At 41.4% G+C, this 13,125-nt stretch overlaps 1 protein-coding gene across 1 annotated transcript; it reads left to right on the forward strand.

The window, feature by feature from the left end:
• Window positions 1-765: 765 nt before the first annotated feature.
• Window positions 766-13,120, forward strand: LOC108676627 (tetratricopeptide repeat protein 7B; the record flags this gene model as incomplete). The annotated part of the gene is made up of 15 exons (XM_047880448.1): window positions 766-976; window positions 1,912-2,066; window positions 3,544-3,712; window positions 4,340-4,528; window positions 5,429-5,573; window positions 6,322-6,446; window positions 7,382-7,505; window positions 8,075-8,222; window positions 8,758-8,946; window positions 9,462-9,615; window positions 10,360-10,447; window positions 11,386-11,578; window positions 12,036-12,185; window positions 12,284-12,380; window positions 12,978-13,120. Coding segments are annotated over exons 1-15 (2,196 nt in total), but the record flags the coding sequence as incomplete, so codon positions are not given.
• Between the last annotated feature and the right edge of the window lie 5 nt (window positions 13,121-13,125).

Consider the following 13,125-nt stretch of genomic DNA (forward strand, 5'->3'; position numbering starts at 1 on the left):
GAAAGAGCAAACCATATTAGGAAGCATAACCTAAAGTAAGAAATACACCAAAGTGCCAGGAATGAAGATTAAGAACCTAATAATCTAAGATTAAGCAAGAGGAGCAATATGCTCCTCTTCAGCGCTAAATTAAGGTTCAAATTTTTTATGACAGACACGAAGCAAAAATAAGAAATACGTGGTAATAATATATGAACCGTCATTTTTTTAATTCCATCCTGACAGCACTTATCTTGCCCCATGTTACTAAAAACAATATTATTCAAGTCAGAACTACAATTAATAGGTTGATAAAGATATGATTTAGTTATTATAATAAAGATCATTTATTTTGAAATCAGGCTACTTGTGTAAATGCTTTGGCAATGTTGTTGGCATTGTCAATACTACTGTCAATGCAGGTTACAAACTGAAGAGCACTTATTCTAAAAGGGAAATGGATTTGTCATCTTTGACCAAGTTTATGCCATAATTTTCAGTCTGGTCCCAATAGACAGTTCCAAGTGGTGGGGACTTTCATGCCTGCATGCAAATAAAGTGAGCAAACTTAATTCACCTTGCCCATAATGAGTACATACTGGCTGCTGATATGTATAACATTTCTTGATGCATTCATCAATCATCATGCACCCAGTTAGTTCACCTTGATCCCATGTGGTGGTTTTTGCAGCCACCAGGTCAAGACCAAAGGTCTTGGGTTCATAAATTATGTATTGATTAATACATCAAAATATATAATCATGGCTTCTTCCACACTTGTTCCAGTAAGATCCAACCCATCACCAACTTTATGTGGTTGAAATGAGTTAACATTGCACTTGAATCCATTGAATTGCATTAGCATTTGAGATGGCCAGTAAAACGGCTCGCAGCCAGCGCCTCCAGGCTGACCTGGAGCGCAATCGAGTTGAAGCAAACTGGAAGAAAGTCATTGAGCTTGCTGAGAGTTACAAGGCTCTCATTCCTGCTGGCCAAGGTAAGTTTGCAGCATAAAATTTGGTAGCATTTGGTAATCTTCTCATTGGATTACTGCATGCTGTTTCCCAGGGTTGGCAATGATTAAATCAAAATGATTAAATCATGTGATTAAATCACTTGATTTTTTTATAAAAAAATCATGATTTTTTTTATTTTTTCGATTTTTTTGNATTGAAGCCAGTTAAATGGTCAATATTTAGCTCATTACCTTGCTCCATACAAACTTTACAAAGCTAATGAATAGACTTATCAATATTTGTTTACCCGAAAATCCCTAAGTGGTAAACACCACCTTGGCCTGTTGGCCATTATTGGAGGCAATAAGTGCCCTTTTTAGCCATCCATTATGATCCATATACTGTTATTGTTAGTAGGCTAATTGCAAGATAAAAAATAACACCTCAAAAAAGACAAAAAAGCTGAAAAAATCAAAAAAATCAAATAAATAAAAAAAATCATGAAAAAATCAAAAAAATCATTGATTTTTGATTTTTTTGATTTTTTTAAAAAAATCAAAAAAATCGCCAACCCTGCTGTTTCCACATTTAATTAAATATTTGCTGTTACTGTTATGCCATTATCAAACATATTGTATTGAACTGAAGATAAATGCCTTATTTCACGCAGAAAAAAGTGATATACTTATATGTCTTCACATTCATTCTTTTGGTTACTGATGGTTGCAAACCTAAAGTTGAATTAACATTTTTTGTTTTGATTCTGTAGTGCTGTAATCATTTCAATATATCTATATTCATTTCATTGTGTTGCTGAAATTGTTAATTACCATCTCAGGTATCCCTTCCTGTTAGCCATCATGATTGTTACAGTATTTTTCAATTTAAAAATATATTTTATTTGGCCTTCCTTGTAAAATTTAAAGCTGAAAGCTAAATCAGTGTAAAATTTAAATTACTCATTCCTTGTTACCAGATAACCATCTGGCTATGTTGCTCCTGGGGGAAGGCAAGCTGGAGCTGTACCTGGAAGAACATCCTCCCATTCCTGCTAATTTCCAGGCTGCAAAAGCAGGTCTCACTGAAGCAAGAAGTCTCCTACACCAGTGTGTTAGTGACCAAGACAAAAAGGTCAGTTGATATTTACTTATTTTACACTATTTATTTATTTCTTATTATTATCATTACTTATTTACTTATTATTATTTACTTACTATTTATTATTTACTTATTATTACACTATTGTATTATTCTTCTAATTAAACATCCACACTGATATTCTCATTTTGAATTTAACTCTTTAGTAAGGATACATTGCAAGGCAACACTCAAAGAACAGCTATTTGAAACTTGCTGGATGTTTCTGATTGCAGTGCATTTTTTGTACATCTTTGTTGTCATCCTGAAGATTTTTCTGCAGCATCCATCATTGGGCACCATGAGTCCAGTCAAGTTAGGAAATTAGATTAAATTGATCATAGAGGAACTGCTGTATCAAGGGGTTACTTAGCAGATTTAGCAAAGGGTTACCAAGATTTATTCTTTAACTAGTATTGTTTTGGGATTTTTCCTTGATATATGTCTATAACTACTTGTTATTTCCTATTGTAAATTGTATATAATTGGATTTCAGCTGGCAAAAAATTTCATTTGTATCAAAGAATGTGAAATTTTTAGTTCAGGTGATTTTTTTAAGCAAATTGACAAGTTTTAAAGCCAGCCAACATTGACTCAGCTATATATTTTATTTTATTGTGAAATTATTGGATTTTTGTTATTATGTTCAGTTGTTTACCATTCTAAAAGAGGATTGCAAGTACAGGAATTTAGTACAGGGCGATTCTCGGAAACTTCCTGTTGTATTTTGCGCCAAGCAGCCTAATGTTGTAGGAAAAGGCTGGGATTATTTCATTGAAAGGCAAGGTCGTGAAATTTTGTGTAGGTACTGCCTAGTCATCAGTTGCCACTATGCATTGGATAAGTAAACAGTGTGCATTTGCTGTCAGGGCATACTTTTCTAATGGCAGTTCCATTATCGCTACTCATCCAGCTTAAACTCGGTACCTTGTCCAATCTCCCAATTTGGCTCTGTATGATTTTTTATGGGGTTATCTCAAATAAATTGTTTACAATGATTGTCCCAAGTCCCTACCTCATATGAAGAACCACCTATCCATCGCCAACATAACCATCAATATGCTTCTGCAAGTTCAATAGAACAAAATTTGACTAACAAAATGCATAGAAAATGAGGCCGTCATTTGTCCAATGTCATCTTTCAAACTAATTGATACAAAAATTGAGGTAATATCTTTTTTATTATAATTTATATTGTAATGATATCTTTACTAGGTCTTTTTGTATTGAACTTTCTTAGCAGGAAAGTTTTTGCGAATCACCCTGCAAAAATAACCTTGATGACCGTATCACTGGACACATTCATATGATACTTTAAATATCACAGATGACAGTGTCACTGTAATCATTCACATGATACTTTAAATATCACAGATGACAGTGTCACTGTAATCATTCACATGATACTACTTTGAATATCACAGATGACCGTGTCACTGGACGCATTCACATGATACTTTAAATATTACAGATGACCGTGTCACTAGACGCACTATTCCTGCTGGCTAAGCTCGAGTATGCCACCGGTGACTACAACGCAGCACTCAACCGCCTTGCCAACGCTGGACTGGATAAGCTGCAAGAGAAACAACTCACAACGCGCTCACTCAAAATTGTTGCAGAGTCCTTTGCTATACAAGGTTTGTATTGTTTAGTAACTTTGGAATACCTCATAAACTTTTTATGCTGTATAGAAATAACAAATTCAGTTCATAATTTCATTTTAAAATTTATATTCAAAATTAAGAAAAATGATGTTTCTGTTTCTACATTGCCCTGAATAAATAGTTTAGACTAACTCCTCCATGAGTTCAAACCTATTTTGTCATTCAGTTTTGATGCTTATAATAAATTATTTATAATGTGCTCTTAAGACTTGTGTTGCAATAATGAAACTTCAGATCAATTACATGGAGAAATGTTGAACAAGTAATACATAATATGATGATGTCTGCTATGGTTCTTGTTTATCTTTAACTGCTGCTGCTACCAACATTTACTTATTCATAGATCCTTGCTGCAGAACTTTAGAGGAAATCACTGAAAACATTCTCAGTCTCAGGGTTTAGGTTTGAGGATCTTGCATTAAAAGTAACATCTATTTCTTGTGTTAGAATTGCTTGTGTCTCAGTCTAAATTGTGCTTCATGCTATTTTGTGTCTCTGTTTCGTTTGTTTCTCAATCTTGTATGTGTCTCAGGCTCACTTGTGTCTCAGGTTAGTTTGTGCTTCATGTTATTTTGTATCTCTGTTTCATTTATGTCTCAGGTTTGTGTTTGGAGCAAGCAACTGTGAATCGCGCGAGCCGCTACAAGAAGGCTGACAATAAGTCTCGCATGCTGCAGTGCTTTGAGCTGGCGTCAGACCTGACGCTGCTGTTCCTTCAGGAGCAGGATAAGATATCCTCCACTCCCTCCACCGCCTCCCTTCCCTCCCTCAGCGCCTCCACCAGCACAGGTGAATCCTGTTTTGCTGTAAATACGTACATCTTGACTTCAGTGCCTAGTTTACATTTTATTAATTTTTCATGTTTATTATGTTTTTAGCATTCAATACTTACAATTGATTGGCATTGTGTCTTCAACGCCAAGATTATTGTAGCAAAATTGATACCACATTTTTTTATTAACCAGAAATCGTTTCTAAATTCATTTTTCATCAAAATGAGCCCGTTTCTCTGCCTGTAAACCCCAGCAAGTAACAAAGCATCATTTAAGTGGTGATCAGCATGGGTTAACCACTCACTCATTATGCCTCCTTAACATGCACTATGACCCATTATTACCCGTTGTACCCACTGTGGCTCATGACAACCTATTCAACCCATGACAAGCCATTAAACCCATGACCACCCATTAAACCCATGACAAGCCATTAAACCCATGACCACCCATTAAACCCATGATAAGCCATTAAACCCATGACCACTCATTGAACCCATGACAAGCCATTAAACCCATGACAAACCATTAAACCCATGACCACCCATTAAACCCATGACTACCCGTTAAACCCATGACCACCCATTAAACCCATGACTACCCGTTAAACCCATGACCACCCATTAAACCCATGACAAGCCATTAAACCCATGACAAGCCATTGAACCCATGACCACCCATTAAACCCATGACCACCCATTAAACCCATGAGCACCCATTAAACCCATGACCACCCATTAAACCCATGACCACCCATTAAACCCATGAGCACCCATTAAACCCATGGCCACCCATTAAACCCATTAAACCCATAATAACCCATTAAACCCATAATAACCCATTAAACCCATAATAACCCATTAAACCCATGAGCACCCATTAGACCCATGACAAGCCATTAAACCCAATATTGCAGGGGGATCAAACTCGCCGCTGCCGCCCGTGGGCGACCCCCCCGAGCAGCGCAGCAAGATGGGCATCATCCTGGAGACGGCGCTGACGCGGGCCACGTGTCTCCATCTCAGGGCCGGCAACGTGCAGCACGCCATCGACAGGCACAGGTACGTCACGTGCCTCTTGCATATATCTTACTTATACCTCTTACTTAATTCTTATTTACCTCCTCTTTGCCTCTGTTTCTTATCCACTTCTTACCTCCTTCCTTCTACTTACCTCTTACCTCTTACTGCCCTCTTACCTCTCACTCCTACCTTTTTCTTCCCTCTTACCGCTTACTCCTGCCTCTTACTTACCACTTACTCACATCTTAATTACCATCTTCTCGTACCGTCCATTACTTTCATCCAAGTAGTTCATGTATCACTCATACAGCACGCTTCTCGTAAGTTCTGAAGTCACTCGTGTCTTCATGTCATGAGACTGATGTCTTCTATTGATTATAACTTTACTGTAATTAACCCATCATGGCTTGGCATTTAGCCGTCATGGCTTCTCATTAAGTCATCATGACTTATAATTATGCCATGATGACTTATCATTAAGCCATGATGGCTTCTCATTAAGTCATCATGGCTTATAATTAAGCCATGATGACTTATCATTAAGCCATGACGGCTTCTCATTAAGTCATCATGGCTCATCATTAAGCCATGATGGTTCATCATTAAGCCATGATGGTTCATTATTAAGCCATCATGGCTTATCATTAACCCATGATGGCTTATTATTTTAGCCGTCATATCATCATTAATCATAGCCACCATCAGATATCACTAACCTATCATAATATACCAGGGCTGACAACAGAGATATATTCGTTGTGATGGCTGACAGTGTTGTGTGTTGCAGGTCTCTGCTGTCAGCGACGGAGTGCAGCAGCACGCAGCAGCTGCGGCTGACAGTCTGCACGCAGCTGGCAGAGCTGCTCATGCGCTCTGTCAGCTGCGCTACCTACGTCCCGCCTGTCTACGCTGGTCAGTGTGTGCGTCTGTCAGCTGTGTGTGTGCGTCTGTCAGCTGCGTGTGTGTGCCTGTCAGCTGTGTGTGCGCCTGTCAGCCGTGTGTGTGCGCCTGTCAGCTGTGTGTGCGCCTGTCAGCTGTGTGTGCGTCTGTCAGCTGTGTGTGCGTTTGTCAGCTGTGTACGTGCCTGTCAGCTGTGTGTGCGCCTGTCAGCTGTGTACGTGCCTGTCAGCTGTGTGTGTGCGCCTGTCAGCTGTGTACGTGCCTGTCAGCTGTGTGTGTGCGCCTGTCAGCTGTACGCGTCTGTCAGCTGTGTGATTTAATGCTATTTCAACTTTTAAAACTGTATAAACGTAGATATTTTTAAACGTCTGAAGGATAATTTGAGAAATTCTTTGAACTTACAAATTTCATTGGTGGAGGTGATAAAAATTAGATTAGTAAAAGAAATGAGATGGAATAATATTGTAGACGGAAGAGTAAAGTAATGAAAAGATAATGAATGCAAATGAGTAACAATGGACCAACAAATATGTTTCTATGAGGTCTTATCTTATGTGATTATAAGATAACAATAGAATAATTATAGATAAAATCAATGTAAATGAGTTGTAATTAGTGACATGTGTGGCGCCTTAAACTCGTGTACTGCATAAAACTTCTGTGTAATGTGCGCTTGCCATGAATTAATACTAATGAAGATCTAATTACTATAAATGACTTTTTAAAATGAGTTAATATTAATGAAGATCATAATTACTATAAATGAGTTGTGAAAAGGAGTTGATAATAATGAAGATCTTATTATTATAAATGAATTTTAATAATGTGTGCAATGAGTTAATAATAATGAAGATCTTATTACTATAAATGAATTTTAATAATGTGTGCAATAATTTAATAATAATGAAGATCTTATTACTATAAATGACTTCTATTAATGCTTACAGAGGGGAAGGACAAGCCCCAGAAGGGGGGCGACGGGGGGGCGTGGAAGCCTCGTCGCTACGCCGGCCTCAACATCTTCGTCCCCTCCACCAGGAGTGAGGAGGTCATCCTGCTACTGCTCATCAGGTATAATGCTATTACTTGTATAATTGATAATATTCATAATCACATGAAATATTTAAATTCACTTACAATAATATCCACCTATAAATATTGCTTTTGAACATTCTCACTATTACTCCCTGATATCACTCCCATTACTCGTATATGACTCCCTGATATCACTCCTATTACTCATATATCACTCACTGATATCACTCCTATTACTCGTATATCACTCACTGATATCACTCCTATTACTCGTGTATCACTCACTGATATCAGTATCATCCGTACAACACATGTGCCAACGGTCAGTTAACATCATTATCACTAATATCACTCGAGCATAAAAGTATTGTAGCATCATCATAACTCCAGCATCACTCACTGTCGTCATTATTGACACTAGGACTGCCAATGCCTGGTGTGTGATGGTAGCTCTCGTCTGAAGAATTATTTTTGAATTGTATTCATTCTCGACTTAGAACAAACAGTTGCTATCAATACTATTTTTATATCAGTAATGCTGCAACGATCAGTTGCTAATATTATAATTTATATCAATAATATTATTTATTAATAATGGTGCACAGCGAGGCGATGGCTGTGCGGGACGCGGTGCTGTCGCAGATGCCGGAGTTCAGCGAGACCCGCGAGCGCGCCAACAGCGCAGCCACCGCCGTCCAGGACATGCTGGCCCTGGCCCTGGCCCCCACCCGCCAGTACCAGATACTTATTGAGGTACATGCTGGCCCTGGCCCCCACCAAGTACCAGATACTTATTGAGGTACTTGCTGGCCCTGGCCCTGGCCCCCACCCGCCAGTACCAGATACTTATTGAGGTACTTGCTGGCCCTGGCCCCCACCCGCCAGTACCAGATACTTATTGAGGTACATGCTGGCCCTGGCCCCTACCCGCCAGTACCAGATACTTATTGAGGTCCTCTACTCCAGCTCCTATTCTTCCTATCACGTGGCGTCTGCAAGTGGTGAGGTCAACTTATTGGATAAATGCCTTTATTTGCTACATATAACGATATTTTGTGCGATATCCTTCACTACACTGCCCCTGCATCATCAAACTCACCACACTCTTCTCTCACCACACCCGCCCCCACACCTCCCAATACCTGCCCCCGTTACCCTCCTTCGTTACCCTACCCACCACACCCCTACACGTGCCTCTCACATGCCTCTCACGTGCGCAGGTGTACAAGCCCCCGTTACCCTCCCCCAACACCCCTACGCGTGCCTCTCACGTGCCTCACGTGCGCAGGTGTATGAGCGGTCCATGAAGTTCTCGTGGGGCTGTGGCCACGTGTGGCGGCAGTTTGGCCTCGCGCTGTGCAGCGGACGCCAGCCTCTGCGAGGCCTTCAGGTGCTGGAGGAGGCGCACCGTCTCCAGCCTCACAGCCCCGTCACCTGCCTCGTCGCTGCCAAGGTCTCCTTCCAGAGCCTCAATAAGGTAAAGACTTCCAGAGCCTCAATAAGGTAAAGACTTCCAGAGCCTCAATAAGGTAAAAGGCCTTCAATATCAGAGTATTTATAACTTAATTGCAAACTTATCAATCATTGTGCCTATAGACATTGACCACCAAAGTTTCAAGTCATTCCTGCCTTGATAACAAAAGCCTTCCCTAACATCGCCTGCATCAGAGCATTAATCATAGTACTGTGAATAAATTGTTATATAATTTATTTATTATTATTTATTTATATTATATAATTTATACTATATAATTATTATTCCTCAAGATATTCACAGCAAATTACCCTCATTACCTGCCCCCAATGTATAATATATAATTAATATTCCTCAAAACAAAAGCAAATTACCCTCATTACCCTCCTCCAGATCGACGAGGGTCTGGCGTGGGTGCGTAAGGCGGAGTATAATATATTTATATATATTATATAATGTATGATTTATAATTATTATTCCTCAAAACAAAGCAAATTACCCTCATTACCTGCCCCCAGATCGACGAGGGTCTGGCGTGGGTGCGTAAGGCGGAGTATGCGCTGGAACACCCACCACCCGCCACCCCCACCGCCGCCGTCAGGAACAACAACGACGCCTGTCCTGCCCTCCTTAACTCCCAGCTACTGCTGGCACGCTGCTGTCTCTACCACGGTCACTAGTGTCACTAGTCTATTGTTATTATATAATATTAGTAATATATTATTATATAATATATCAATATTATTAGTTAATAAGGACTTCTGCTCACAGCTGCTGTCTCTACCATGGTCACTAGTGTCACTAGTGTATTGTTATTATGTGATATTATTGATATAATATTATATAATATATCAATATTATTAGTTAATAAGGACTTCAGCTCACAGCTGCTGCCTCTACCACGGTCACTAGTGTCACTAGTGTATAGTTATTATATAATATTATTAAGTGTTCAGCTCACAGCTGCTGCCTCTACCACGGTCACTAGTGTCACTAGTGTATTGTTATTATATAATGTTATTAAGTCCTGTACAGCTCACAGCTGCTGCCTCTACCACGGTCACTAGTGTCACTAGTGTATATTAAATATCTGACAATATAATGCCTCAAGCTGTAGGATATTGTGTGATATTCATGCTAGTGTATAGTTAATACATAGGCGGTTATCAAGATAAATTAGGTTAATTTATTATTTACCGATGACTAATGAAATACTAGTGATAATAAGGATTTGTTCAGGCAAGTATCTGAAAAAATAGATCCACTAATGAGTTAGTAAGGACTTAGAAATAAGTAATAATAATTATTTGCAGGTTTGATGATTTTCTTAATTATTTGGATTTCTTGGATTTTTTCAGCCTTTTGTTTTTTTTTCAATAATAAATGTGCATAATAATAATTAATATGTATGCGCAGGTATTGGTCTCATCCTGAAGCTGCAGCAGACGACGGTCTACTCGAAGGCGCTCACTTACCGTAGGGAGGCAATGCAGCTCCTGCTCAGGTCAGCTCACTGCTCTACACCTGCTGATATTCAGCTCACTGCTCAACACCTGCTGATATTCAGCTCACTGCTTAACACCTGCTGATATTCAGCTCACTGCTCAACATCTGCTGATATTCAGCTCACTGCTCAACATCTGCTAATATTCAGCTCACTGCTCAACATCTGCTAATATTCAGCTCACTGCTCAACACCTGCTAATATTCAGCTCACTGCTCAACATCTGCTAATATTCAGCTCACTGCTTAACATCTGGTGATATTCAGCTCACTGCTCAACACCTGCTAATATTCAGCTCACTGCTCAACACCTGCTAATATTCAGCTCACTGCTCAACACCTGCTAATATTCAGCTCACTGCTCAACACTAGGTAACATTCAGCTTTTTTGTTTCTTTTCAGCTTCGTTCAGTTTAAACTCACCTGAAAATGAAATGCATTTCACTGTGTAGCATAGAACTGTATCTAATATCCAGCTCGCTGTTTTGCATCATCAAAATCAACATTCAGATCGCCTCATAGCATATACTGAATCTAATATTCAGATTACTCTTTAGCATAGAACTGAATCTAATGTCTGATATCCTGCTCACTGTTTCGCAGCATTGAAATCAATATTCAGCTCGCCTCTTAGCATGTTACTGAATCTATATCCAGCTCGCAGTTTTTCATCATTGAAATCAATATTCAGCTTACCTCGTAGCATACCAGTATTACTAGATCTGATATTCAGCTTTCTGTTTTTCATCATTGAAATCAATATTCAGCTTACCTCGTAGCATACCAGTATTACTAGATCTGATATTCAGCTTTCTGTTTTTCATCATTAAAATCAATATTCAGGTTACCTCTTAGCACATATATTGAATCTAATATTCAGCTCATTCTTTTTCACCATTGAAATCAACATTCAGCTGGTAACTTTCAACCTGTGTGCAGGGCGAGCGAGCTGGACCCAGGCGACCACCTGAGTCACTTCTACCTGGCCGAGAGCTACGCCAGCTGCCGTCAGCTGCAGCAGGCGACGCTGCACGTCAGGACGGCGCTCAGCCTGCGTCCTGACCACCTGCCTTCTCTCCTGCTGCTGCTGCTCCTGCTGCAGGCGCTCAGGGAGACAGACGAGGCGCTCAGGGTGAGTGTAGGTGCTCAGGGTGAGTGTCGGTGCTCAGGGTGAGTGTAGGCGCTCAGGGTGAGTGTAGGTGATGAGGGTGAGTATAGGCGCTCAGGGTGAGTGTAGGCGCTCAGGGTGAGTGTAGGCGCTCAGGGTGAGTGTAGGCGCTCAGGGTGAGTGTAGGTGATGAGGGTGAGTGTAGGCGCTCAGGGTGAGTGTAGGCGCTCAGGGTGAGTGTAGGTGATGAGGGTGAGTGTAGGCGCTCAGGGTGAGTGTAGATGATGAGGGTGAGTGTAGGCGCTCAGGGTGAGTGTAGGTGATGAGGGTGAGTGTAGGCGATGAGGGTGATTGTAGGAGCTCAGGGTGAGTGTAGGTGCTCAGGGTGAGTGTAGGCACTCAGGGTGAGTGTAGGCGCTCAGGGTGAGGCTGCAGAAGCACTGGGTGACTTGCTCCCTGTTAAGGCTCCCTCTTCCCCCAGTTGGTGGCGGGGGTGCAGCTGGAGTTCCCCCACAGTCTGCAGGTGGTGTCTGTGGCTGTGGCTCTGCAGGAGGCCCTGCAGGGGCCTCAGGTGGCGCTACTCACCGCCACACACATGATGGCGCTGTGGCATGTGCTCTACCGCAACCAGGTGACTCTACCTTACACTACCATATGCTTTATCTCACATATGCGACAATAGTGCACCGTGTGCTTATAGTGCCGTGCTAAGTATACCGTTTGTTGCAGTTGTGTGGGGACTCTGATGCTGCGGAGGTGGCCAGCGGCCACACGACGCACCCTGACCCTGGCAGCGTCTACAACGCCTCTGAGGACAACGACAACGGTGCGTAGCCTGTAGCCTATAATGCAGCATATCATGTAGCGTATTCTGTTGAGTGTCCTGCAGCATATTCTGCAGCGGGGTGGGGGGGTGTAGCTTGTCTCAGAATACTTGGATCAGGGTTTCTTGACCGTTCCTAGGGGATCTGTGACGGTTCTCAGGAGTTCACGGCAGTTCTTAGAACTCTTTGGCAGTTTTCGGTGATTCACGGCAGTTCTGGAGGCACCTTGGCAGTACTTAGAACTCTTTAGCCGTTCTTAGAACTCTTTGGCAGTTCTCGGTGGTTTCTGGCATTCCAGAACTCCGACAATACCTCATGTGTTCATTAAAGTGTGAAGCCCCAACTTTGCGCTTTGAGCAACATATTTGCATTACGTAATCCTAAGCATATTATTTAATATTGTTAGTCAGTCCTAATGTTGTTGTAGTCAAGTATATCTCCTAGTAACAGTGCAGTGGTGGTGCTATAGACCCCCAGTAACATGCAGTGGTGCTGTAGACCCCCAGTAACAGTACAGTGGTGCTGTAGACCCCCCAGTAACAGTGCAGTGGTCGTGCTGTGGACAGTAGACCCCCAGTAACAATGCAGTGGTCGTGCAGTGTCGGTATGCGGTGGGGGGACGGAGTCAGTGTCGCGCGTCGAGTTCGCGCTCAGCGAAGTCGCGTCGAGCGTCTCAGGCGCACACTCGCCCAAACCTGCGCCTGCGCACGCCTGGGCGCTGCACATCCACTGCTGGCTGACCATCGC

Source organism: Hyalella azteca, unplaced genomic scaffold, assembly GCF_000764305.2.
Source record: "Hyalella azteca isolate HAZT.00-mixed unplaced genomic scaffold, Hazt_2.0.2 contig634, whole genome shotgun sequence".
In the NCBI taxonomy this organism is placed as follows: Eukaryota; Metazoa; Arthropoda; class Malacostraca; order Amphipoda; family Hyalellidae; genus Hyalella; species Hyalella azteca.